The sequence below is a fragment of the Mycteria americana genome, chromosome 2 (genome assembly GCF_035582795.1).
Source record: "Mycteria americana isolate JAX WOST 10 ecotype Jacksonville Zoo and Gardens chromosome 2, USCA_MyAme_1.0, whole genome shotgun sequence".
Taxonomy (NCBI): Eukaryota; Metazoa; Chordata; class Aves; order Ciconiiformes; family Ciconiidae; genus Mycteria; species Mycteria americana.
In genome coordinates, this window is record NC_134366.1 from 94,574,765 (window position 1) to 94,601,665 (window position 26,901).

General features: G+C 37.2%; 1 protein-coding gene across 1 annotated transcript in view; it reads left to right on the top strand.

Annotated features, from left to right (window-relative positions):
* The first annotated feature begins 3,940 nt into the window (after positions 1–3,940).
* CTNND2 (catenin delta 2) overlaps positions 3,941–26,901 on the top strand; it is a 566,347-nt gene continuing 543,386 nt past the window's right edge. Inside the window, exon 1 of the mRNA XM_075495646.1 lies at positions 3,941–4,069. Within this exon, the coding sequence (XP_075351761.1) occupies positions 3,941–4,069 (129 nt within the window). The remainder of the gene's footprint in view (positions 4,070–26,901) is intronic.

A 26,901-nucleotide genomic window follows, 5' to 3' on the forward strand; every position in this document is an offset into this window, starting at 1 on the left:
TATAACTACCTTTGGTACAGTGGCTTCTCTGTGGCTTGTGAAAACTTAGTCTGTGTTTCCTTTCTATATGGTATTTCTCATATGAATTTGTGTAATGAAAAAATGTTAAAATATATATTGTTAACAGCTCAGCTGGATAACATCATGCTGTAGATTTAATGATACTAGCTTACTAAGTGCAATTGGCTGCAATCTTTACCCCTCCAACAACTGTAGTAATAAACTGAACTAATGAGGTAGATGTTAGAAATTGTATTCTCTGTCCAGAAGAACTATTTTAATAGGTGCAGAAAACATTACTTTTAATGTCAGGGACATTTCTTGTGATTTCTCTGTTTCTAGATGAAGAGGACATGCAGCGTGCCTTTTTCTTATCCCCCCCCAACCCCCAAGTTCTATATTTAAAAAAAACCCCAAATCCTGGAAACGTGCAGTGGTTGTAGAATATTAGCTACTGTTCTGTCCAGATTTTGAGCCTATTTGAAGGAAGTACAGTTTATTGCAGCATTCAGTTGTGTAATCAGATTTTTTTTTTCCCCATGTAAACTGATACTTGCGAAATTGTAGATTACTCAAACAGTTTTTGAAGTGTTCTTTGGTAGAAATAAAGTGTTTACAAAAACTTACAGCCTAAAAATTAAAATTTACAGAAGTTGAATACAGTCCCAAAACAAGTTGAGAATAGCAGCAAGCAGTTGCTGCCTGTGTCGTTGCGGATGCAATTGTTTTGAACACACAGAAACTGGTGTTGTTTTATCAGTAGCGTCTTTTCGGTCACTGAGCGGCTTCCTCATTGACAGTGCGGCCTTGCTGTCCCTCTCAAATACACTTTAAATATTTGGAGTGTGTGTTTGTGCTAGGGCAAGCATTTTGTGTAGCACATAAATTTTTTCCAGCAACTCAGGCAGGCTCATTTCCCCCCATCTTCCAGGAACAGAAACCCACTGTGCCTCAGTGGGCTTCATTTGGGTTTGCTCTTACAGAGTGTCACAGGACAAAACCAGTCTTTGAGTCAGGGAATTTCACTTAATTAGATGTATTGCCAATTAACATAAGCTTTAAATTACTGATTTTGGTATTGAGAAATAAAGAAGACAACCAATTAAGTGAACACACAGAGAAGACACCTCTCCCTGTCCTGGTGTCACGGCCCCTTGCTACATGTTAGACTTGGTCCCTTGCGTGAGGTGATGGGTGAGGTCCTCTGACACAGGTCAGCCCTGGATCACCCCCACCCCCAAACATGCATGCTGCCAAAACCCTGACATTTTTACCCGATACAGAGAGGTGCAATATGGAAATGAGGGTCTCCTTGACTGCAGTCAGAGGCCTTCCAGGTTTGTGTCTTCCCGGTCAGGCCTGGTAACTGTGTGCTGTGGTAGGGAGCTGAGGATGGGGGGAGCAGGAAAGTCCTCTTAATTTTTCAGGTGAAGAGGAAAATTTAGATGGACCTCAAATGACAGTTACTTGCAGAGATGGGAGCAGAACCAAGGAGTTCTTGACTCCTAGTCTTGTTTAGTTTGCTGGGTTTTACCTCCTTGGGCTAGTGTTTATGGAAAGGCTGATTCAGCAGAATCTCCGTGCTGGGGGTCAGACAGCCCTGGAGGAGCATGAGGATGAGATAAGCAGACAAAAGGGCTTTTTCCAGGAAGCTTCTTCACAGCTGCACAGAAAGCAATCCTGCAGCAGGGGAGCTGCTTTCAGCCAATGTGCCTGAAACTATTTAGCAGGTGCCTCACTCACAGCTCTGGTGTTTCTTCCCAACCCAGTGCAGTCTTGGGGAGGCAGTTCTTTGCGCCTCACGCTGTTGTAGTCCCACGTGTCTCCCTGGTGAGCTGCCTCGACTGGGAAGCGTGGCTCCCCACTGCCCAGAGTATCTGCAAGGGCAGTAGGGCCACTTCACGTGTCCTTGTGTTCCTGAATCCTGTGGTCTCTTTCATTCCTGTGCACAATTTTCAGCTGGACTTTACAGGCGATGGGGTTGATAGCAAGGAGCGTTGCACTCCAGTGTTTTCTGCAGATATAGCTCTACAAAATGAACTGTTAGGCTATTTGTATTTTTTTCAGATAAATTGCGATACCAAAAAGAAAATTACTTTGCTTTCTGTTATGGTAATGCAGTTAATAATTTAGTAAAAAAAGAAAATAATTAGATTGTTTGAAAGTAAGATAATAGAATAAGCGTGTATATGTATGTGTGTACATGTCTTTTCTGTGGAACTTTACAAGAGCGTAGCAACTTTAATTGTATGTCACAAACTAGGTAACTTGTTATAATAGAAGCTGGCTCCTTTGTTTCACAAAATGAGAAAATGTAATTCAAAAGTCCTTTTAGATTGATGTATTGGAATCATATAGAAGTTTTGTACAGTATATTTGTTCTTGTGATAGCAGGAGACAGGTATATCATCTGAGTTTTTAAAGATTAACTTCAAATAGTGTACATATCTGGAGCAAGGACATTACCAGAGCCAGAGATTCGTTATTTACCACTTTCAGTGATTTGCATACAAAAAGTGAGCCATATTAAAGTATGTAGCTTCTTTAATTAAAATGATATATAATCTCATGCTTCAATATATAATCTAATGTAGCCTGAGATTTAGGGAGACTTATGAGAAATAACTGACTTTTTTATGAATCACCTGTGTTTTCATGTTTTTCTCTTGCATATGTATGCCAGTGTCCTGAGCTTCAGGAGGCTTTTGGAAAAGGCTACCCAGCTGGGCTGAATGAGTATTCTTGGGGCAGCACTGCGGCTTCAGAGCCAAAGTTTTATAGAATGTTGTCTCCCCTTCTTTTAGAGCCCTAATTTCCATGGCTAACTGGTGTGGGGATGCTTGCTCTGTGTATTGAATTTTATATTTGCTTTTACCAACTACCCTTACCCACTCTTTTCAGACTTCTTATTTCTTCCAGAAAAAGTTCTATTTTATAAAAACATGGACTTTGAAAAGCAGAATGGAGCCAAGGCAGGAGTTTTGCCATTGGTGTGAATGGCGAGTGTTGTGCACATGTGACCGTCTGATGATGACCTTCTGAATATCCCCACTGCTCTTTAGGAGGGCTGTCCAGCTGGCAGCCTGTGGGCCAGTTCTCTTCCACAGAATAATTCTGTCCAGCTCCCACATGAACGTGCTCTTATCCTAACTCGGCGGCGCATAACCGTGCAAGCTGCCTCTCTAGAGCTCCTTTACTTCTGGAATGTGGCAGACCTTGCCTGCAGAGATGTGCCTGTTGTGACATTTAAACAGAGATGCTACACTATAGCTTAGCCTTCAGAAGGATTAATCTTTCCACAGTCACCGCCACCATTTTCCTCTCTAAAAAGAATACTAGGAATTCTTCAAGTGCTAAGAATCTTTGGTTTTTGTAACAGGTCTCAAAAATGGCATAACAACTGGTGTGCTGTCTTTCTCAAAAATATTCTGATAAAATGTTGTCAAAATCCCATTCTAGACTAGAAGAAAGGTGAAGTTAGTTACCTAGGCTTAAAATATAATACATATTAAATAATCATGCATGTTAGAAAGTCAACACTAGATATTTTATATTTCTCTCATGTATCATTTGTTGGCTTTCTGTTTGCAAAGCATTTCAGGATTCATTACTTTCATGATATTGTAATTTCATGTTGGATGCTGCCACTGGAATACTATACAAAAATCACAGCTGTAGATGATTTGAATCCTCTCCAAATCTACTGTGGCGAATATTTTGGAGTAAGACTGGGAGATCATTTAATATTTTGCTTTATAATTAATTTAGAACTAGTTCTAGTTTTAAGTGATATATTAATTCTGTATTACAGAACAGAAGCATGTTCTACAATTTTTTCCTTAAAATGATATTATTATTCTTATATACATGTGATTTCTGACATGTATCAGGCTTCTAATAACAAAATCATTGTTTTGTTTTTCCATAAACTGCAGAAACTATGCCTGTTCCAGACCAGCCCTCGTCTTCTGACAAGACAAGTTCCCTTAGTCCCGTGTTGAACACATCCAATGGTGATGGCTCTGAAACTGAGACAACCTCTGCCATTCTAGCTTCAGTTAAAGAACAGGTATGTAAGTGCTGAATCTGCAGGCTAGAAAACAATAATATGATTTAGTGGTTTTTTACAAAGGTTTCATAGAAGGTATCTGAATAATTTTGTTCACAAATGCATGTTGCAAAGAATGTTAAATATTTCTTCATGTCTTAGTATACTTCCATGTGCTCTCCTACAATAAATTTAATATAATTTAATTGAATTGTTCATTCTATTCTCCACTTTCACACTTTACTGTGAGTGGTGGTTTTCAGAGAGCTCTCCTTTTCTTGTTGGCAATCTGCATGTGGCGTTACAGCATATAGGCATGGCATATAAGAACTATAGACAAATGTGTAGGTGTAGAGAAGATGTGTTATCCTAGACTTTTTAGTTAAAAGGATTTATAAGAATTCTAGGATTTTAAAATTGAACATATACATGTTTTTAGGTTTTTTGTGTGGAACTTGATGTGAGATTATTTTAGGGCAAAATCGGGTAGGGACAGAAGCTTTCAGCCTTGGATGACTAAAACCAAAAGTACTAGAAATTTTTGAAAGAAAGGTCTTTAGTGTGATTCTCTGCTCAATTCTAATAAGACAGGTTTGGACATTTTAATATAAATTTTCGTGGGCTGACTGTCTGAGATTTTGCTTAGTGCCTCTTCGTACATCAGGAGATAGTTAATATTCCGGTTCATGGAAACACCTGGTCTCCATCACTATCTCACTTGGCTCAACAGCAGCAATAGGTATCCCAAAGAGAGACATGAAAAGATAACTGCTTTTAGTCAGCTTTCTCTTTGCTGAAGGTGTCCAAATTGGTTCTCCAATTATAAAGTAGTGATCTTTCCCTGCCTAAGACATTCACTGCTTCTTTAGTAAAATTATTGCATGAATTCATCTTATGATATCTAACACCATTGGAGTAATAGCTGTTGAGTCACTAGGCTTTTAGAAAAGTTGTGACCTTGCTCTTCATTTTTTCTTTTTGATATGTACCAGGTATCTCTTTTGGGTGTTAAAGGTTAGTCATATTTTCTGGTTCTGAAAAGAGCAGTGCAAGAAAGAAAGGTGGTAACGTGGAGTTTTGTTTTAAGATTTATGGCATATTGTTGTATTGGAATTACCCATGGTTTAGATGTTTGTATGCATATTCTCTTCCAGGACAATAGCATTACTTGGGCATGTACCAGTGTTTCAGCCTGCGTTACTGTATTATTTTGAAGAAAAATACCTGCCTTAGCTTTTGACTCTCTGATGTTGAAAAAAATGTACAGGGAAGTTACATATGTAGAAGATATGCTGCATCTGCCTGTTAGAATGTGAAACACAGCACTGAATACTGAGAAGTTCTTCTCTGTTGTTGGGTTTTGTGATGACATTGCTAGTTTATACCTGGTGATGTATTTTGCAACTGAACCTCCCACCCCCATAAACCAGTGAATTGAGTTCTAGAGGGAATCCATGCTGAGTCCACTAGATGAAAAGGATTTTAAGTGGTGAAATATTAGCAAAGTTATTTCTGATTCCTGTGAACCACAGCAGAAAGGAGCCTGTAATAAAGGAGTTGTGCATTCCCTTATCACCGAGAGCAGCCTAGCCAGCTAACCTAAGGTACTGCTAACTAACGAGGTAATCTCTTGAATTATTGTGGTACAGGGTACCAAAATTTCACAGATATTCTGTTAAGTATACTTCTCTCTTGACAGGTGATCTCTAGTCAGACCTGTCTTGAAGCTGGAAGACTGTACTAAGCTCAAAAATGAGACTTTTTTTTGTGGATCTGAATGCATTCCTCTGAGCATATGGTGACTTCAGTAAATTCGGCTTAATGGCACACATTATGTTCAGCCACACTTACTACTGGGAAAGCCATGTAACTCCAATATTCTTTTTTTATTTTGTAGTAAAGATTTGAAAGGAAAAAAGAAAAACCAACAAAAAAACCCCAAACCTGCTTTTGGGCTTTTTCTATTCCCCACAATATTGTGTGTTTTGACAGACTTCCATTATTTAATGTTCTGTTGGAAGAATTCTAGGTAAGGCCACCATCCCATGCTTCAGGCAGATGAAATGCATTACACTGGTTCTGCATTAGGGGAGTAAATGAAGTAAGTTTTTAACCGACTGTTCAGATGGGTAGCCCTCTGCTTTTTAGAAGAAGGAATTAATTACTTTACTGCCTGGTTTATGATTTTGTTTTATGTGCCCTTTGACTGTAGCCAAAAATACACCTAGAGTTCTAGAAATATGAACACAGACAATTATTCAAAAGTACTGCTAATAAAGAAAAAGATTATTGAGTTCATAATCAAGGTATGTTTCGATGCATCAAGTATGTTACGTTTTCTTCATCTGTGCAAATGCTTACCTTTTAAAGGTTTTCTTACTTTTTTTAATTCTCTTGGAACACTTGTGGCAACTTCATGTGTTACTTCTCATGACATAACTAGAAGAGTGTCTCTGAGTGACTGCAACAGAGTAAACTGTAGCATTTATGGTATTGATGACTAATAGGTATTTGCAGTCTTTGAAGAGGGCAGGATACATGAAAGAAGGTACAGAGAAGAAGTCATAGATGTTATATTTGTTTGCTCTACTTAAATTTCCTATGTGAAACACAAATGATTTATTCAGAAAATCTAAAGCTTTGCTGTGCTTAGTTTGAAAAACACATATCCCTGTGCTGTCCTATTTTGAGGAACAGATTTAATGGGTCTAAAAATTGTGCTTGATATATCAAATGTAAAGTGGCATTCATGCTGGTCATGACTGGATCAGAAGATTTAGCCACGTGCTTTTCAAGGTGAGGATTTCTGTCAAAATAGAAATTGAAGCCTGTATTTTGTTGTTGAGGAGTTAGGTTGAATTTAGGAAATTCAAATCCCGGACTCCTTGATTTAATGTATAAGTAATTTCATTTGTGTTTTACCTCTGTACAAGCGTGCTGAATCACCTTTGGGTTTCAGACTTCTGAGATGCAATTGAGAAGAAGCGACGGATAAAGAATATGAATCCATTTTATTCCCCTTGCTGATAACTTTCTTAAGGTCAGCAGGCACTGCTGGAAGGGAGGTCAGAATCATACACCGTATGTAAGAAATCATGAGATGCCAGGCAGTGAACTTTGGCTTAGGTGTTTTCAAGCTCTCCTCATGAAGAAGGGTTAATAACTTCTGTGAAAGTGAAAGCTGTTGGGGGTTTTTTGTGGTTTGTTTGTTTGTTTTTAGACAGTCAGAATCAAGTTCTTTAAAGAGAAATCATTTAGTGTTAAACTAGTGTTAGACCACTAGACAAATAGTCTCAGTTTTCCATGCTGTATAAAATGTGGTTAAATATCTGTATATGAAGAAGGATTTTTTTTCTTTCTTATGATAGACTGGCAAACACATTTGGCCCAATGCTTCATAGGTTTTAGAAAACATAAGGCCATTTCTGTTTCTGCTTTGTCATCTGCTTTTGTATCTGTAAATATGGGAAAAATTCTTCAACAAACAATGTGAGATATCAGGACTCTATGATTTGTGAGAACGTATGTGATAGATACAACTATTTCTTCTGCAAATAGCATGATATGTCTGATTGGGAATTTCCACCTGTGCAAGAGACTTCTGATCCCACTCAGTGTTAAAAAATTCCTGGGAAGACAGCTGTTGATAATGCTGTTTTGAAGGTAGAAATAGCTGCTGGAGAACCTTTTGAGTAAGTATGTAGTAAAGCTGATGCTTTTCCTGGAAGTCTCCACATGTATGTCGTTCACAGTACTTTGGTTCTTGGCATACAGAAACTGCTCCCTTGGAAGCTGAGGAGGAATGTAGTGACAATGACCTAGCAGAGGCTTGTTTTGGCAGATTTTTTCAATAAAAACACTTGGAGAACATGACATAAAATAATTTCCTAGGAGTGAGATTCATCTTGAAGCACTGACAACTATATTCAACTCAGAAATAATATCATACATTTGTTTTAGTTTCTTTGTGACTCTAGTTTCCTTTACCATCTCAGCAGTAGCCTGTTTCAGAGAAAAGCTCTTTCTCTTTCAGAAAACTTATGCAAAGAACAAGTTGTGTAATATTGAAAATTACTTTTGAATCCTTTTTAAATCTACCTATTTCAGATAAAGATACGTGTTACAGATGCCTGTCTTCATTTCCCCCTCTCTCCAGAAAAAGCTTAGACTCTAAGACTTTTGGAATATTTCTCACACTGTTTAAGTAAATGATTGATTAATATGTTCTTTAAATCAGAGTGCTGATTTCAGAGAAAACAGAAATCCTTGGCTTTGAGATGGTTGCTGATAGGTTGGTTTGTTTGTTTGTTTTGGTTAGTGGTTTTTTTTTGTTTTTGTTTTTTTTTTTTTTTTTTTAAAAACAAGAATGACAGTGTCATCTTTAGGGTTAAAAACATCCTGGCTTTATAAGACTTACATTTTTTGTAAAGTAACATCTGTTACTTTTAAATATTTACCAGTTTTCCCATCAGAAAGCTACTAATTTGTCAAGAAATTGTGGTTAAAACTAGACCAAAAACCACATACAGGGTAATAATGACTAAGCTTTGTAATGCATGTCAGTATTAAATATGGATAATATACATGACTTAAGTGAACTTGTATGTTAGGTGTTAGTACTCTTTGGAAACAGGCACATCTTATGTATGTATATGTAAGTAAAGCTGCAGATAGAAATGGCTGTAGAAGTTGAAAATTTAATTTCTTTTCTTGGCTCTGCTAGATTGTTTTTCCCATGTCTTTATATCATGATTGAAGTTTTAGAACAAAATTGTGTCTCTAGATGGATGTTTCAATTCAGACTATTTTTTAAGGTTTTAAGGCCAGAAGAGACTTGTGAAATCATCTAGTCTGACCAGCAGGTCACACCACTTCATACAGTCATCCAAGTATTGGGCCCCAAGTCTGATCACAGAATGACTTTTGCAGCTGTTTTCCCTAATATAATGCATGCCATATTGTAATACATGATATTCACCAAAATAAAATCTCATTCTCCCCTTATAGGAACCAGTAATTACTCTAGTAACCTTAAGTATTCTGTAGCTTTTCTAAACAGGTTAAATTATGATATATTCATGTCTTGCTTCCCCTCAAACATCAGGCTCTATCTCTGCCTTTAAAAGTTTTAGCAGCTCTATTTCAGACACATGCTTATTATGTTCAATCAATATATATTTCTTTCATCATCTCTCTAAGTAGCATGTCAATATATGCACTTCCTTAGTTATAGAACTCCTTTCTTTCCAATGAGGTTTTAAAATATTCCAGAGAGATATTCCTCTTCCTTTTTGCCATCTGTTATTTTCATTAATATATTGATTTTAGATAAGAGCTAGACTTGGCTGCATGATATGTTTTGAGTAGCACAAGTCTATGGAGTGGATACCATACGTTTAAGTTGCTGGATGGACCAACATATTATTGAAATAGGAAGCTTTGCGAGTACAGCTATTGCTTCCCATGTGCATCCTCAAGTTGATGAGGATTGCTTTTGAGATGTACGATTCCACTACTGGAAATGGGGAGCTGAGTGGAGAAGTTTTGAAGGGTGTCATCACAGTGGCTGGTGAAGAAGGAAAACATTTAATATACTTACTGTACACCCTGCTCTACAGGATTCTCAAGTTCCTGATTTAGTTTGGGACTGGTTTCACGTAGCTCTTTGGAGCAGCTGTGAGTGTATTCATGTCGTGTTTCTCAGGAAACGGCAGTTTACAAGAATGGAGACCCAGACAAGTAATTACTATTCAGAACCCCGTATCCCGTAAGTCATGCCGAAGACGCAGTAGCCGTAGTAGATGCAGTATGAAGAAACTAAAAAATTACTTCACTGGTAAAAGGATGTGGTGATAATCCAAAATACGTATTTTTGGGGTTGTTTGAAATGAGCTGGGAGTGGAAAGGCTTCTGTGAAGATTTAGTCTGATAGAAGAGTATTGAAGGAATATATCCTCCCAGCAAAACCGTCTTTGAAGAGAGGGAAGAAAATGCCAATTATCAGAATAAAATTAGAGTTAAATATGATGCTATTTGGACTTAAAATAATGTTGAAAAATTAGTAGTTCAAAGCCAAGAATTTCAGAGAAGCTGTGTAGAATGCCACTTAGTGACAGCTCGGTTTAGTGCTAATTTAAAGCACTATTAAAGGCCATCATAAAGAAAGGCAAATATCCTTTCTTATCATGCAGCCAGTATATGAGCACACTTTTGCTGATCCACAAGCACTTCTGCCTTAACTTATTTTTTTTGCCATTAGTGGAAGAATTTCAAACTTGGAATAAAGATACCCTAAGAAAGTAGTAATATTGATCTTAATTTCAATAGAAATTAAATTTTAGTATATTAAATTTCTAACATTTTAACATATTATATTTGTAACATTTTAACATCGTTGATTTGTTTTTCTCTGGTATCATTCATTGTGGCTTTTTAAAATGTGAAATATTTTCACATCTAAACCCAAGTCTTTTAACCAGCATAGTGGAATAGATTCTTGATCTCACCTTAAAGTCACTTGAGAGGGAGATCTAAATGAACTTAAAATATTTAGAAGTGGCTAGTCAAGTTGTGCTTTTTCCTGTACTGACGCAGCCCCCTCTGTTGTACTGACAAACGTGGACTTAAGCAGCCACATGGGGAATGCTGCTGGGGAGCAGAGTGAGTTGGAAATAACCATCCGAAAAGATAAGGTGGCAGCTTTGTGATAGGGAAGGTTGAGTGTGTTGTTTTCTCTTTTGGTGAAGGGCAGTTGGATCAATTTGCCAGCTTGTTTTCAAGGATTGGGCTTTTTAGCACAGCTGCTGTAAAAATACACTTCAAACCATGGGTTTAGTCAACTTTTTTGTAGTATTTGGAATTGATTCAGAAAGTCCGACATAACATCCCTATTTAAATGTACAGGGCAGTGGAGGTTTTGGGTGTGTCTCCCCCAACTCTGCCACACTTCCTTGTCTAAAAGGAAATCACAATCATGTTTCTGTATACTTTAAGTTCCTGAGACTTAGCTATCTTACCTGTTTCCAGTATTTTTCTCTTTCTACGCTTGAATTAAGCACTATCCATCAATAGTAATTTTCATTTGCATAGAAAATACATGAAGCTGTGAGGCCCATGGATTTCAAAAACAGCATGCCTCTTCTACAGAGAAGAGAAGGTGCTGTTAAAAGACCAAACTGTGAACACTTCAGTTAGTGATTGTTTTTATTTCTTCTGTCTTCTGTTCTCTGGAAATGAAAGAAAAACACTAAAAGCATTCTCCAAATCCCACAGTGACCCTTCTCCTTTAACTTGCCTTGCCAGTACTTTTCATGCAGCTTGCTCTTACAAGTTTGGTTTTGAAAGGGATTTTTGAAGGAGATTTAATTTTCGTCATTGTTTTAGCTATTTTTGTTCCTTTTATGTCATTTTGAAAACTTGAATACTTCCATTGTGTTTTCCCATCTGTTTCTGTGTGTTTTCTCACATGATGGCGTTTTCTACTCCTGATGCATTTACTGCTAAATGGAACTGTATCTTTCTGTGGGTAATTTAAATTTTTTGTATTCCTAGAAAAAACTACTTAATGGGTAGTTGAATCTTATGCATGTTACGCTTTGATAAAATATGTTACAATTCTGTTTATCCCCAAACAAGAGAACTAGAATCCAGCAAATGCTAAGCTAAGTTTAAACTTAAATCTACACCTGAGAGTTAAGGTACATTACTACCCTAATAAAATTAACTTTAGCTGTGAGTTATGTAGTTATGATAACACTAAACCAGTTTAGAATCACACAATAAATTGATTTTAACAGTGATTTTAGCATGTACTTCTCTTTTTTTCCTCCTCTGTTGTGAAAATGAAGTATTTATCTCTGAAGTTTCTGGTGACGGACTTATTCTATAGTTGCCTCTGATGAGAACCTTTCCAGTGTGAAGGGATAAAAGACCAGTAAAAGACATTAACCTTTAAAAAAAATTGAAGATTCGTAGTAAAATTCTACACAAATTAATTGCTTAATTCTTAATTCTTTCCCTCAAGGTTAACGTTGCATTTTTGGTAGAAGATCACTCACTGTTTTGGAGGGAGGCTTTACATGTGTAACAGTGGAGCCAGACTTTTTGCATGGGTTCCCTGCTGCTCTTTAGACATACATTTTTCCTTTTCCAATGGAAAAGGAAACACCAAATTTCCTTTTCCATGCAAACGGCAAATCCAAGCCCTGAGGCCCAAAGAGGTTTTTTTCTCCTTTTTATTTTGTAAAAGGTTTCATTGGAAGTTTTTTTTGGTGTTTTGTTTGTTGGTTGGTTGGTTTGTGGGGTTTTTTTTAATTTTTATTTGAGGGGTAGATATGATGAGATGTTAGTGGCTTAATTTTTGAAATCTCTTTTCTAGGATGTTGCCTTTTTTTGTTGTTGAGACCTTGTCATAGTGCAATACTCTTTGACCACATTGTTTTATATATTCCACATATGGAGGGCTTAATATATAGTACAAAGTTTAATTAATTTGAAGTTACTTGCAGTTACAGGGGATTTTGATTTAGCACAGTGACACAACAATGCACTCAAATCACAATTTAATTAGAAATTACACTTAGTGGAGTATAGTAATTGCAATATACATTTGACGCAGTATAAAAGTGAATCTCATTATCTTGAATATGCTCACCATCATGAGGCTGAGCATCCCCCAGTCGCCAGAAAAGAACATGTGTGTTGAAGTCAGCTGAAGTCCACAGCTCTCTTCAGAGCTCTTCTGTTTATTGTTTGGTTTTTATATTGGGCTTAACCACATATACACTCCCCATACTGGTCTAGCTGAGTTGTTTATAGCCGTGGGGTCTCCAGTGCCAAGTTGGTGGCCCATCTCTTTTCCCTTCATGTCTTTGCTGTGCTATGCTACTCTGCCTTCACTTCTGAAGGCCACTGCTATCATGCCAGGCCTATATCTCATCATGTTAGTGGCATTAAATACCTTGCTCTACACAGAATGACTGATGCTTCTATCTATATAAACTATGGCCATAACAAATTAGCCACAGGCACCTGCTCGATGACAAAAATTGCTGTTACAGCTAAACCAAGTAAAACAAAGCTGCAGGCAGGTCAAGAAAAGTTTGGACAGAGAAAGCCTGGCAAGGCTCAGTCCTGATGTCTTGCAAACTTGGTACAAAGCTGAGCCATTACTTGGTTCATTAAGTGCTCCATATAATTCATATAAAGCTATCCAGCAAGCTCCATGATGGGGAACATATTCCTTCCTCCATCACTCTCTGAGCCCAATAGAGTGAGTTGTCCTATGCTCCTGGAGCTCAAGGCTAGCAACCACTGGGGAGTGAGGCTCCTCTCGCAGGAGGTGTCCCCCAGCTCAGCCCACTTGCCTGGAGTCTGTGCTGTTGCATTGCGACTTCAGTCACTAATTGTCAGTGGAATCACAGCAGGCAAAGTCACTTGCTGAGGGAATGACTGGGCTCTACAGAAAAGTATAAAACACCAAGCTATATATCTATTACAGTTATATGATTAAAAGATACTCTTGATTAGAGTTGTAGGATCATAATTTCTAAGCAGATTCAATACTTATAGAAGTTAAGTTATTTTAACCAGAAGCACCCCTAAAACTAGTTTTGTTTTGCTCTGGCTCTGCATTCCTTTCATTCAGGGACAGGCAGTTATGCAAACGGTTGAAATACTTTGCTGATATAGTCAGTTTGTCTAAAACAAAGGCACCCTTGGGTTTCCTTTGGCACTGAGATAAGTTTGGCTTCCTTTTCAACAGTTGTGATCAATCATGTCCTTATTTTCCCCTGAGTCTTCAGGTCGGGTATTCTCTATTTGTCTCTTCAGAGAATTCCTTCATTGTGGGTGTGTAAGGGGCTGTGTGGGGCAGGGGTGTCTCTGATCAGGCACAGCTTATTGTCCCCTTGTTTTACATAATGTGGTATGAAATCTTGTTTTCTCAATTGCAGAAATTTACCATTTTTGGTAAATTTAACTTGTGACACCAGCTTTTGTAAGTAAAAAAACTGCCACTGGTTATCTACATGACAGCATACAAAGTAATATTTCTATTAGTATTCCCTCAATTTCTTTGGTCTGGATTGTCATATAGCAAATAGCTGCTTGTAGTCTATTTCCTTAGTTGTTTCAAAATGTGAGCCATACTTCTCAAATTTCATCTCTGTTCCTTCAGTTGCCACATTTGTTTTTCCTTAAGTCCTCATAAAGCATTATTCTTTACATTTTTCAGACAGTCCCATCTCTTAGGCATAACTAGTTACCTCTCTGTGTTGAGCTTTCCTTCCTTGGGTATCTAGCGCCCTCCAATATAATGGTCTGATTAATCTGGAATGACATTTTGTTGGCTTCTGTGGTATTCTGTCACTCTAACCTGCAATTCATGTTGCGGTGTTATCCCATGGTCACGATTATCCATCTACCCCAACAGCAGCACAGTGCAATTATGTTCATGGCTGTGTAATTAAGATTTAAATCGAGCCTTTTGTATACCATTATCAGCCTCTTCATCTAGGAAGTCTTTTAGATTATGTTCACCTTGCTGAGCATTTTTCAAGAAATTTTTTCAGTGAAAAATAAAAAAAAAAGGCAGAATGGAAGAATTTTCTGACTTTGTCTGAAAGACTATGTATTTCATAGTCTTCAGAATCTTTATGTAAATAGGTATATTTAAGAATTGTACTGTATGCTGCCTTGAAACTGGTAAATGTTTTTTTCACCCCCTGTCTGATTCCAGCATGGCAACACATCTTGGTAAAATCCTGTTTATATTTTTAGTGTATAGTTATTTGCTGAAGTACATCTGTGCTTCAGGTGTTACAACTGGTACCCCTGGAAAACACTATTTTCCTTTTTCAAAATAGTTGAGGATTTTTTTCCCCTCTTAATACTATCTTTCCTGTATGTAGTTACACCCATCTTTGTTCACTTTATTGTCAATCTAGGTCATTATTTGAAGCTTTTGTTGACAGATCACTTGAGGGTAAGTGGATCTGATACTATAAATAGGCTTGATTCTTCATAGTACATCAGCAGATTCACTTGAAAATTCTCAGTTTTGTACTAGGTTTGATGAAATGGAAGGTTTATTGCATTCTTCTGTCAACCTGTAGCATACCAATTTTTGATGAATTGATATCTTCAAAACTTTGACATTCCAGAATTGAATAATTTTGAATCAACACAGGGTTACTAATTTTGTTTGGAGGGGAAAAATGGACCCTTTCAACTATGTCTTTTTTTAATTTACTTTTTAAAACTTCTGGTTTTATTTCACAAAGCAGTGCTTGCACATGAAAATCTGTTCCAACACAGTTTATGCTGTTCTGTTTGTTCCATGTCACAGAAAATAGAGGATACTGTTCCTCTTACTATATGTTTTCAATAACCTGGGCTGTGAAAATAGATGATTCTTTGGATTAGGTTTTTGTTTGTTAGTTTACCACAAATTGTGGCAGGGACCAACCGACCAGCGTGCATTCCTTCCACAATGTAAGGCAGCCTTCTGGTACAGCTCCAAGATGCTGTTCTACTGGCTAAAGATTTTCAGGCATGGAAAAACCTGTGATAGGTTGTGTTTTCTGTATGGCTACAACCGCAGGAAGGGAGTTAAGTGCAGCTCTGGCTGCAACATGTGTGTGGGCACCTTTCTGAAACCTTTGACCGCTATGTATGCTGCTGCACCTGTAGAATAACCATAATTTTATTCCCGCTTTCACATTCTCTAATAGGCTTTAAAGCCTGTTTTAAATACTGAATAAATAAATGCTTGAGATTAAATTAACAATGCAGTTTCATCCTACATCCTTTCTGTGTGCACAACAAACGTATTACAAACCCAGTTATAACACTAGCTAAGTGCCTGTCTCTCTGAAAGTAGGACTGGATGTGCCACTGTGATGCATATTGGGATTGAAAAACATTGTAAAAGGTGTACATAACAGTGACTTTTCCCTGCTGCAGTCTGTAAAGATTTGTAAGCACCCCACAGCTTATATGCAGCACCAGCATCCCCTTTAGAGGTTTTTCATGCTGAGGATGGATGATGGACTGTAGAAAATGGACAGTTGTCCATAATAAATTTGATAGCCACTCAAACTGAGGTTTGACGCAGTGCCTGTTCGCTGATATTGAATCAGCATTGCTACTGGTGCTGTACTTTTATGTGCCAGATTCACTGTCAGACACAGAAATATAAATTCATTGATAGCATATGTCACAGTGATGCCTACCTAAATGCAGAAGAGCTAAGCTAAGTTAGTGACTCAAATAAATATACTTTTTTCCTTAGTAATAGGTGAATATTTAAAGGCTGGTGATAAGTCCACTAAGCGCTTTTCATTTAATTTTAGAAAGTGAACTACAGTTTATTCCATGAATGTTTAAAAAATATATACAAATGAAAAAGTACTTTCTGCATGAGCGGTGTGTGGGTGATATGCAGCTGTATTCCCTAATTTGGCATGAGAAATTGTCCTATACTTAAAACCTTGCTAGATTGTTTCCGTGGGAGAGAGAGAGAATTGCCGCTGTCAGGTAGTTTTAGTGTACTTTGGTTTGTGAAGACTGTAACTAGTTGCGTTTCCTTTATGCATTGGGAATGAAAAGATTGAAAGAAATCTGTCTGGTTGTCATCAGTTTAGCCTGAACAGAAACCAATGTGTTCCCTCCTCTTTTCCTCTATTATGAGATTAATGTGAAGCTTATTCTTCTTACTTTTCCCCACTACATACCGTTTAACTTCTGATTTTCTTGTGTCGACAACTGTATCTACTCCCTCTCACTTTATCTGTGGTCATGCAAAGAGTTACTTTATGGTTTCTCACTGTAAATTTGAATAGTATATAGTGTCCCTTGATGATTTTTTTGTTGCCTTTTATTTAACAAGGTAGAGTGTTAGTCTGTAGTTATAATGCAAGATTTATAGGCATAGGTAATACCTTTTATGAGTCCAACTGCTAGAGGGAAAAAATATGCAAGCTTTTCTGTGGGTCTAACATGCACCTGAATGTTTGCCCTTTTAACTTTTTTCACTGTGAGTTGTTTTAATAGCATATAATCCTTCTCGTTACAAGCCTTCCCTGATGTGAAGATGTCATATGATAATAGGTGGTAATGTTTTTCTGGTTCATTTGGTAGAATATTTTAAAAAAATACATTATTGTTTCATGAATCTTGTGTTGTTAATATATGTGGGCATTATTGCCGTATCTGCACTGTTTGCATAGTTCATGCATGTATGAATATAGTCAATGGCTCCTTTTAGTATAGCAGTGCACACGTATGCATACAGAGAAGTAAAGTCTTTTAATAAAAGCATATTAATTCATATCTCTTCTGCGCAATATTTTAGATATTTGTGAAGATTTCTGTTTTGTCAAACTTCAGTTTGAACGTTTTTCTCAGTTGTCTTTTTTGATCCCTAATCTGCATTAATAATCAGCATTACTCGAAAAGGGAGAAATAGGTATAAGGTTCTTCCTCTCATCAGTGATTGTGGTAAGTGAGGGATGAGTGGACTGACCTAAGAAAAGTGTAAATCTTCAGGTTAACATTGAAAGGATTGTACTAAGATTGACAAAGATGAACAAGTTACTTAAATTAAAATAATTCTGATTTTAATTTGGATATTCTTGACATATTCCTTCCTAGTTGAGTGTGTTTATTCTTAGCATTTGTTTTCTCAGTAGGTACTTGAAGGAGTCATCAAATTATGGAGTCAATATGTCCTTGCAGTTGTGGTCTAATACTGCCTTTTTTCGCTGGAGTTCAAGATTAATTGGTTTAGATAATACTGTGCAAATTTCAAAATGTTTCTGTTCATTACTGAAAAGCATAGTATGAGAAAGCTTACTTAATTCCATTCACTGTAATAAGTGAATTAAAAAGATCATCAACAGCTGTATTCTTTTTTTATGGCATATTAGTTATTTTATAGTAGGGAAAAAGTAATCTGTTTTCATTTATTTTTCTGCAAAATTTCCTGAGACTTTTCAGAACTCTGTCATCTGCATTCCCTGCTGGATGAAAGTTTCAACATGCAATGTCTTATGACAGTGAAGAAAAAGCCTACACCATTTCTTCAAAGAATATTGAATTTGATTCCTAACCTTATGTATGTTCTGATCTAGAAGTTGAATGTAATTATGCTGTAGAGTGCTTCATATGGTAACTTTAATTTCTCCTTCATTATTTCTGGAGAAGGCACATTGAAATCAGGAAGGCCAAAGCCTATTTGGAGCTGAACTTGGGGGCATAAAGTAACAGGAAAGGATTCTGCAAGTGTTTCCCTGAGGGAACTCAGGGAAATGTGGGTCTGTGGATGAATGCTGGAGGCAATCTAATGGTGGACAACACAGAAAAGGCAGAAATTTCCCATGTTTTTTTTAACTGTTCCCAGACAAGGGACAGTAACATGGAGGAGCCACAGGTTAGGGACTGTTTAGAGAAAGTGGATGTATTCAGCTTCTTGGGGCTTTATGCTTAAGGTTGACAAGAGCTCATTCAGGTGATAGGATTTCAAGGCAGCTATTGTCCAAGAAAAAACATGGTAATTGAGGAAAGACCTGAGAACTAGAAGGAGGCTATCATTTTACGAGTCTTTATGAAAGATAAGGAGGACAGTCCAGGGATCTACAGGCTGTGTCAGGTCAGTGTCAGTCCCCAGAAAGATCATGGAACACGTCATCTTGGCACCTGCTTCTAGACACGTGAAGGGGAAGAGGATAAATAGGAAGAGTCAACACAGATTTCTGAAGTGCAGTTAATGTTTTGCTAATCTGATTAACACTGTCAAGACATTTCATCCTGGAAGGCAATGAGGGGAGCACATGTGATGTGGTATAACTGTAACTTTATTAAGACTTGTGATACCTTCTCCCACACTGTTGTCAACAGTAAGCTGAGGAATCGTGGGCTGGGTATTGAGTGGGCTGAAAATTGGCTGGACTACTGTACTGAAAGGGTAGTAATCAATAGCTTGACCAGTTAGCAGACAGTAAGAAGTGGAATACCTCAAGGGTTGATCCTGGCACTCATGCTATTCAATTCTTCAGTGACTTGGATGACACAATTGAACAGAATGCACCCTTAGCAAGTTTGTGAATGATACTAAATTAGGGTGATGCTTGGAAAGCTGAAGTAGAGCTTCAGTCTTAAGCATGTTGAGACCTTGAACAAACTGAGGAGTGAGTCAACAGGAAACTCACGTATTTAAAAAAGAGCAGACTGAAATTCTGCATCTGAGGTGGAATAACATCACGCATCAGTCCAGGCTGGGAAGCACCTGGGTGAGTCACAGACCCACTGAAAAGGACCTGCGATCATTAAGGATGTCAAGCTGAATATGAGCCAGTGGTGTGCTTTCACTGCAGACAAAACTAACTGTGTACTGGGCTATGTTAGAAGGAAGGAGAAACATGACTAGCAGACTGAAGGAAGCTGTTACCACCCCTACTTCGAGCTGGTAAAGCTTCTCCTTGGACAACTGTGTGTCATTTTGGTAATCACCAATACAGAGGGGATGTTGAGAAACTGGAAATAGTCCAGTGGGGGGTTACCAAACTGGACAGAGGCCTAGACCACATGATGTGATGGAAGAGGGTAGGGAGCTGGGATTTTTAGGGAGCTGGGACTGGTGAAGAGGAGGCTAAGGGGGGGGTCTTAGGTTAGCCCACAATAACTTCAAAGGGAGTGATAAAGGTGATGGCACCAAACTTTTCTCAGTAGTGGCATACAGTTTAGCAAGGGACAATAGCCATAAATCACAGCTTGGGGAGTTCAGACTGGACACAGGAAAACTTTTTCATGAAGAGGATACTGTAGTAATGGAAGAGGTGACCAGAAGGGTTGTGAGTTTGATCTTTTCTAGTCAACTATACAAATCCTAATCTGTTATGGGAATGATAATATTTTTAGTGGGAGGTGAGACTAGGTGACTTCCAGCCAAAATTTCTGTGGTTCTATGATGATTCTATAGTAATTCAATGATAACGCACAATTTTGCTCAAATTATAATTTATGCCTTTGTATGTAGACCGTGGAAAATATATTTTGAGGGAGGATAGTGTGGCTTAAAATTTCCCCCAGTTTGATTACTTAGCTTTTAATGCTTTAAAAAATAAGATTAGAAACTGAGGATAGCTGATTAGTGAAGAATAATCTCATTACTTTTCAATGTTTGTATTAAGTGGTGAGGACTGAAATAATAGAGCAGCCAACAGGATTGGTGGATGAAGGGGAAAACTAGCTAACGCAGAATGGGGTATTGGAAGATTTTGGTAAGATTTACTTTTTTTCTTACTGGAGATATCCTATAGCTTTATTTTTACATAGAGATTTCACTTCCTAAGCAGATTTTAGAGACCAAGCTATTACTTCTCAAACTCTACCAGACCTTACTATTTACAAGAGAGCAACATGTGGAAATAAATAAATAAATAATGTTTTCTTGATGTTAATAATACAAAAGTATAAAGGTAGCTTCGCATTTAGCTTTTATATCCTTTTTGTCAAACTTTATATGACTGATCTATTGTCTTCACGATCCCTTAGCTCCCTGTTTTTTTGAGTTGGGAATAGTAACAGTTACCCAAATTTCAGACAGGTTGCATGTATACTTACGTGAAGGGAGCCAGTATAGGTCCCTTAAGGGAGGTAGGGTGCTTTTTTTTCTGTCAGTTGCTTGTATCAGATTGAATACCTGTAGAAGAGTAAAACAGGTACAAAAACTATGCTACACACTTTAATATGGCGAAGATTCCTATCTTGTGGGGGCTGAACCTTCCCTTCTGAGGATTCAGAACTAATTCATAGACACTTTGCATCTCTCCATGTGACTTGGACCTCAGGTCACATAAAATGAGGCCAGACAAGTCAATTATACCTTCAGCAGGAAAATTAATCACCTCATAGTCTGTGTATAGCATATAAATAAATAGACCGGAAATCAGGGCAAGATATTCCCATTAAAGGAAACCAAGTGACTCTTCATGCTGCTACAGTAAGCTAGCTGTCTTTGACTGCTTGATCTCAGTGGCACAGAGAACAGTCAACACTTTTTGAATGCACGATCAGGTCTGCAGGAGACTGTTATTTGGGTTAATCCTTGGATTCAGCAGGGTATTTCCTGGTGTTTGTTCAGCTCTCTTTAGAGCTAAGGGAGAAAGACAATGTAATAGTTGCAATAATGGAATTTAGGATACAGTACATTGATTGTTATCTCTGTAATACTGAAGTGGTTGCCATGAAAATAAATGATTGTTCAAGTCAGAGACAGTTCTTGTTCTTTTAGGGGTTATTTAGAGGAAATTCCAGTGTCAAAATGCCAGATGAGCATTTCATGTAACACAAGCGGGATTGTGGCCTGTTTCTGTCCATGTCATCTGACTGTTTATACAGTAGCCATATACCAATACCTGTTCCCTCCCTCCTTCCTTCCAGGTTAAATCCTAAGAAATGCTTGGTGCTTTAAAGAAAATCCATGCTTTAACAGCTTTTGGTGGGCATCTTGTAGTTTACTGAGATGTTACTCAACAGTACTGTTTTAGCTCTTGTGCTACTTTTACCGGATATTTTCTTTCAGTTCTGTGCTGTACCCTACTGACTCAATGTATTTAAGCAGTGCCCAGAAGGGGAATGTAATGATAATGAAGTTTTCTGCAAAACCTGCTGCAGCTTGTATTGCCTAATATACTGTGTACCAGCATTTTCTACAGCAGTCTGTTTACAGTTAAAGTTTAATTTCTCCAGTTTCTTCTGTTGCATCACTGTCAGTAAAACTGAAGTATGTTCTGCATTTTCATATGCTTGTAAAGCTGTATTGTCTTCAATGAGTTTATGTAATTTTGGCTGTTTAAGGTAGTTTTGCAATAGTTTTCTTGGTTATCACACAAATGAATATGCTTTCTGTCTTAGATACTGCCTAGATTTGGATTACAGACGTCATCTGATATTGTGTTATTTTTTCAGTAGGTTGTGCTATTCTGAACACATTTTAAAACAGTTGAATAAAGACTTGGAGCTTGTTAAAGGAAGGATTTTGTATCAGGGTTAGGTTTTTAAAGCTTGTTGGTTACGATGGATGGGTTATTGCTGCACTTGTTAATTTTAGCCCTAATGAAGCCATAGTTCTGCATCACAAGAATTGCAACCCAGTTACCATGTCTGTGTCTTAATTTTGTTTCTTAAGTGAGATTTATTTTATTGTAGAAGGAACATATGTATTGTATAAAAAGCTCACTTTTCTCCATTAGCATTTTTTTGCCCAGCACAGTAAAATCCTTTCCTATTGCTGGGACCTCTGGATGCTGTCATGCAATTTTTGAATTAGAATAACCTAATCTTCAGTATCTTTGACACTATCATAGTAAGTTAACACAGTCTCTACAAGTAAGTTGTTCTAAACAAGACTTCTTTATCTGCATACTCTGTGTAATGGAACAACATAGATAATACAGGTGTAGCTCGCTCTCAGTGGCTTGGCAGCCAGTCAGTGTCTGGGAAGGCTAATACTGAGCTTGTGTTAATATGCCGAGTAAGACCTGAGCTGGCTTCATGTGGTCAGATGAATTCACCACGTTTTCGAGCGCTTGCAGTTTCAAAAATAAAGAAATGAAAGACAATAAATTATTTGCTTCTAGATCCCGGCAGGTGTTGGATGGCTTATAGAAGCTTGGTCCTGTATCTGAATTAAAATCCAGTTGGTCTGAACTGTCTCTTGACCTCTCATCTTTCCACAGTTCCTTAGGTGCAAGGCTTTGTCTTGTTGTATTTCTGTCTCCTGGGATGCAGTTCCCTAAAACCTACCTTTTCTCCGTGCTCCAAAGTTGTTACGGTGCCTGTGTTGGACCAAGCTGTATTCAGCCTTCTGAGCTGTGAAAGGTACTAAAGGTTTCCAGCTACAGGAATGTTAGAAAAAGAAATGGGACAAAAAGGAATGATACGAAAGGAGGTCATAAAGCATGTCTAGTTGTCTGGTTATGGCAAATACGAAATGATCTTACCTCTTGGGCAAGAAGGAGTTACTTGGTTCTTCATCTGAGTTGCCTGTCATACCCTTGCTATATGTGTGTATCTGGGAAGTCCTTTCTCATGAACTTCCTTACTGCAGAGGATGTGGAGAACAGGCAGACTAATGTAGCTGTGGAATAAGCAGCTGTGTTCACTTGAATAGTTAGAAGTTAAATTTTCAACCTGTTTCTCTGTAAATAAATCAGGAAAGGGGTCTAATCCTGCAGATCCTTGAGCATGACTAACTATACTCACCTGAGTATCATATTACAACTAACAAAGTTATTCATATGAGTTATTTGCAAGTCAGAGGGCTTAGAGATTTGAGTTGAATCCTGGATTTAATTCTGAAGTGTCAGCCTTGAAGACTGGGATTCAAATGAGGTTGAAGTTAATTATAAAAAATGAATCCTTATATGAAAGTATAAAAGCAATTTTAGCATATGAATTTCCAAATGTAAATGGTGTAATATCCAAATCCTATGACTTTTTACATCATCTTCCATTTTTTTCTACTGCTGGAACTTATTTTCCTGTATGAAAAGGAAGTAGGCCATTGTATTGACATAATTTGAAATACAGGAAATAACTTGTTTGTAAATATTTTATACTGATAACGCATGTTATATACCTTTAAGTATGTAGTATGTTGTTTGGCTTTCAGAGGGGTTTTGTCTAGTTTTTCACATATTTCATACTCACAATCGGTCTCAAGATTAAGACACCTGTATCTGTTAGGCTTGCAGAGAATTTGGAACTATTCTTTATGTATTTTAAAAGACTGTAAAAAGCCAGTAGAATGTGAAAGGCTGGTCTGCTGCTGAAAAAAAACTAAACCGAGAAATTAAATCAATGCCTCAACAGAGTTTTGAGAATGAACATTTGTTTTTTCTCTCTTGGTAAAAAGTACTTCCGTTTTGGTGTCTTTCAAGGTTGTTTTTTTTTTTTTTAAGTAGTTTTGGTTTTTTTTTCCCAGTGGCTAGAAAGAAATACCTGAAAGTTAGAGAGAACTATCTGAAAGCAAATGATTAGTTAACCATCCAGATTAATAAATACCTGTGTCTCAGGAGAAAGTTAGATAGTGTACAATTGATTTAGAGAAAGTGCTGTGATGTCTAGGCTCAGCTAATGTTTTGAAGATTACTTGTCACTGAGCAACAAGGTTAGTTTTCCTATCTTATGTTATAGTAAAATAAAATTAAACTCTGCACAGTCTTGTGCTCTATATTGTGAGGTTCCAAATAGAATTGTGCAAATTTCTCTTTCCCAAAAGCAAAGTACTACTTCTCTTTTCCAAAAATGGTCAAGGTGAAATGTTTTGGCCTTATTGAAATACTCTCCCCCCCTCCCCTGCCTTGGCTTTCAAGGTAATATCTTGCTCCTGACTAATCAGTGTTTCGCAACAAGAAAATATTTCAGTGGAATATTTTAAAGTCAGTCTAATAATGAGTAAAGCTAAGATTTTGATGTTATCTAATCACTTTGCAAAAGCAATTCTAGACCACTTGGATGACCCAATTCCGATATGATAAGGAAGTGTAATATATACACAGTGAAGATTATAAATATTACCAACGTACTGATATAAAAGAAGTTACGATTGTTTATTCAACATGAAGATGAAATTGTTTTCAAGGATCTTGCTTATTAAATGCATTTCAAAATTTGATGCATTTAGTGAAAACTGCAAGGTTATTTTATCCCTGGTAGCATAGTAGTGTTGTGGAAGAGTGAGCAAAATCCCTTTTGTTCTCCTGCATCTGCTGTCTGATTTTTCTCTGAGTTCTGAATGTTTGCATTCTGTCTTCACTTTCTCCTTTACAAGCTCATTGACTTTTATTAGTTATCACTGCAAGCCAAACAAAATGAAAGGAGTTGCACAGCTGCAGTGATATGAGTCTGAACTGCATCATCATCCTTACTTGCAGTAATATGCAAACAGGAAAAAATGGGCTTGATTATAGGTCTCGGGAACTTTGCCAGAACCAATATACAAGTGATTTCCTCAAAACTGAACCATTTTGCACTAGGAATCTTAAAAACAAAACCTGAAAAAAATCAAGAAAAAATAGTATCTTTTTTCACAGATCCTTGAACATTCCTTCTCCTCTGAAGTCAATGAGAAGTATAGGCTCCGACTGCCTTTTAAAAATTGGACCAATGTGCAGAAAGCTTCATTGATATTTAAGTTATCTTACTGTAACAGAAGTGTATCTTAATGCACTTCAGTTGAGCTTGTGTAATTGTGGCAGAAATAGCTGTGCCTGAAAATTGATATCAGGTATCACAATAAAACCATTTATTTTTGTGTACAGAGAAGTATATAATTTAAGCTTCCAGAATGAGCCCTTTTGTCTCTTCAGTTAAGTAATTCCACAGTATTACATCAGGCATAAAGACTGGAGTGAAGGGACATCTGTCCAGCAGGGTTGTACCTATTCAGCTGCTGCTTGTAATTCCTATTTAGTGCTGGCCACTACTAACATTTTCTTTTGGAAAAAGAAGCCTGCCCATCTGAGCTTCTTCAGTGTGTTTGTTTAGTAAATAATTTTTCTGGGGTTCCTACTTCATAGGTTCACAAAAACTATGCCTGAAGATTTCAAGCTGATTTGCCCTGAGATTTTTAGCAGTGGTGCAGGTTGACTTAAGCAGCACAGATCAAGGTAGTGTTGTAAACAGGTGGCAGTTGTATGTCTTTTGAGAATGGAATTACTTGTAAGAGCTGAAAAGACAGTGTGTGCTTTCACACGTGCAACGTGTCTGTACTGACTTGCGTACCAGTCTCATTACTCCAACAGAGTCATGAAATCACAGTGTAGGTTAAGCTTTGCAAATAGCTGATAGACACATGAAACAGCAAGTATATTAAAGGAAGTCATGGGACTGCCATTAAGTACAGTTACCTTCAGCTTGTATAGGCGGGAAGGGCCGTATAGTCTGTGTAGACACAAAAGGATGCCAGGTACTTTTAGTGCAGAGCCATCCTAGGTTGATGGTAACGAAAGACTATTTAGCAGTAGAACAGCTGAAGGGATATGCTGTTCAGAAACATACACCATATTTTGCCTTCATTGCAAAAAAGTTTTAAAGTTTTATAAACAGTTTTTACTGTCAGAAAGACATTGTGAAGTCTTTAGAACATAAAATTCATATTTCCAACATTTCCTGGGGTGTTGTGTCTGTAGGGTATTAAAAAATACTTAGTCTTAAAAGTATTTCAATTGTATTTGTAAATTTAAGAATTTTCTTCCTTAGCTATGGGTTTTCTTGTACTGCAAAATTATAAATATTCGAACTGCTTTTGTTGGGCTATGACAGCATAACACACCTTTAAGGACAGTAAAATAATACATTAATAATGCACTGGTTAAATGTCTACCAATAAGCCTCTTTTCCAGTCTTATGCTCATTAAAACAAATGTACTTGTTTTAATCTGATAAAACTAAAAATCAGGAAAACAATTTTATGGGCATACACATGAAGTTATTACGTGAACCATGGTAACACTACCAGGAACAGGCATCAGGAAGCAAAATAATTGAATTCAGTGCCTGTGACTTCCTTCTTTCAACACCATTTCAATAGATTTCGGACAAAGAAGAACTGTAATACAGTTTTTGAACATATATTTTGCATTTTTGCCTTAGACTCCCCAGAACACTACTAAGGATCAAATCTGACATGATCATTTATTAAATTTTTTGTAAAGAAAAGAATCTGTAACAATTTATTATTTGCTTTTTGGTCTTTAATTCCCAAGGTAATGAAATTAATATTTTGTTTCTTTAGTACTTAAAAAATTAAACAACAACTTGAGCAGCTGTTTATTCTTTCCCCCTCT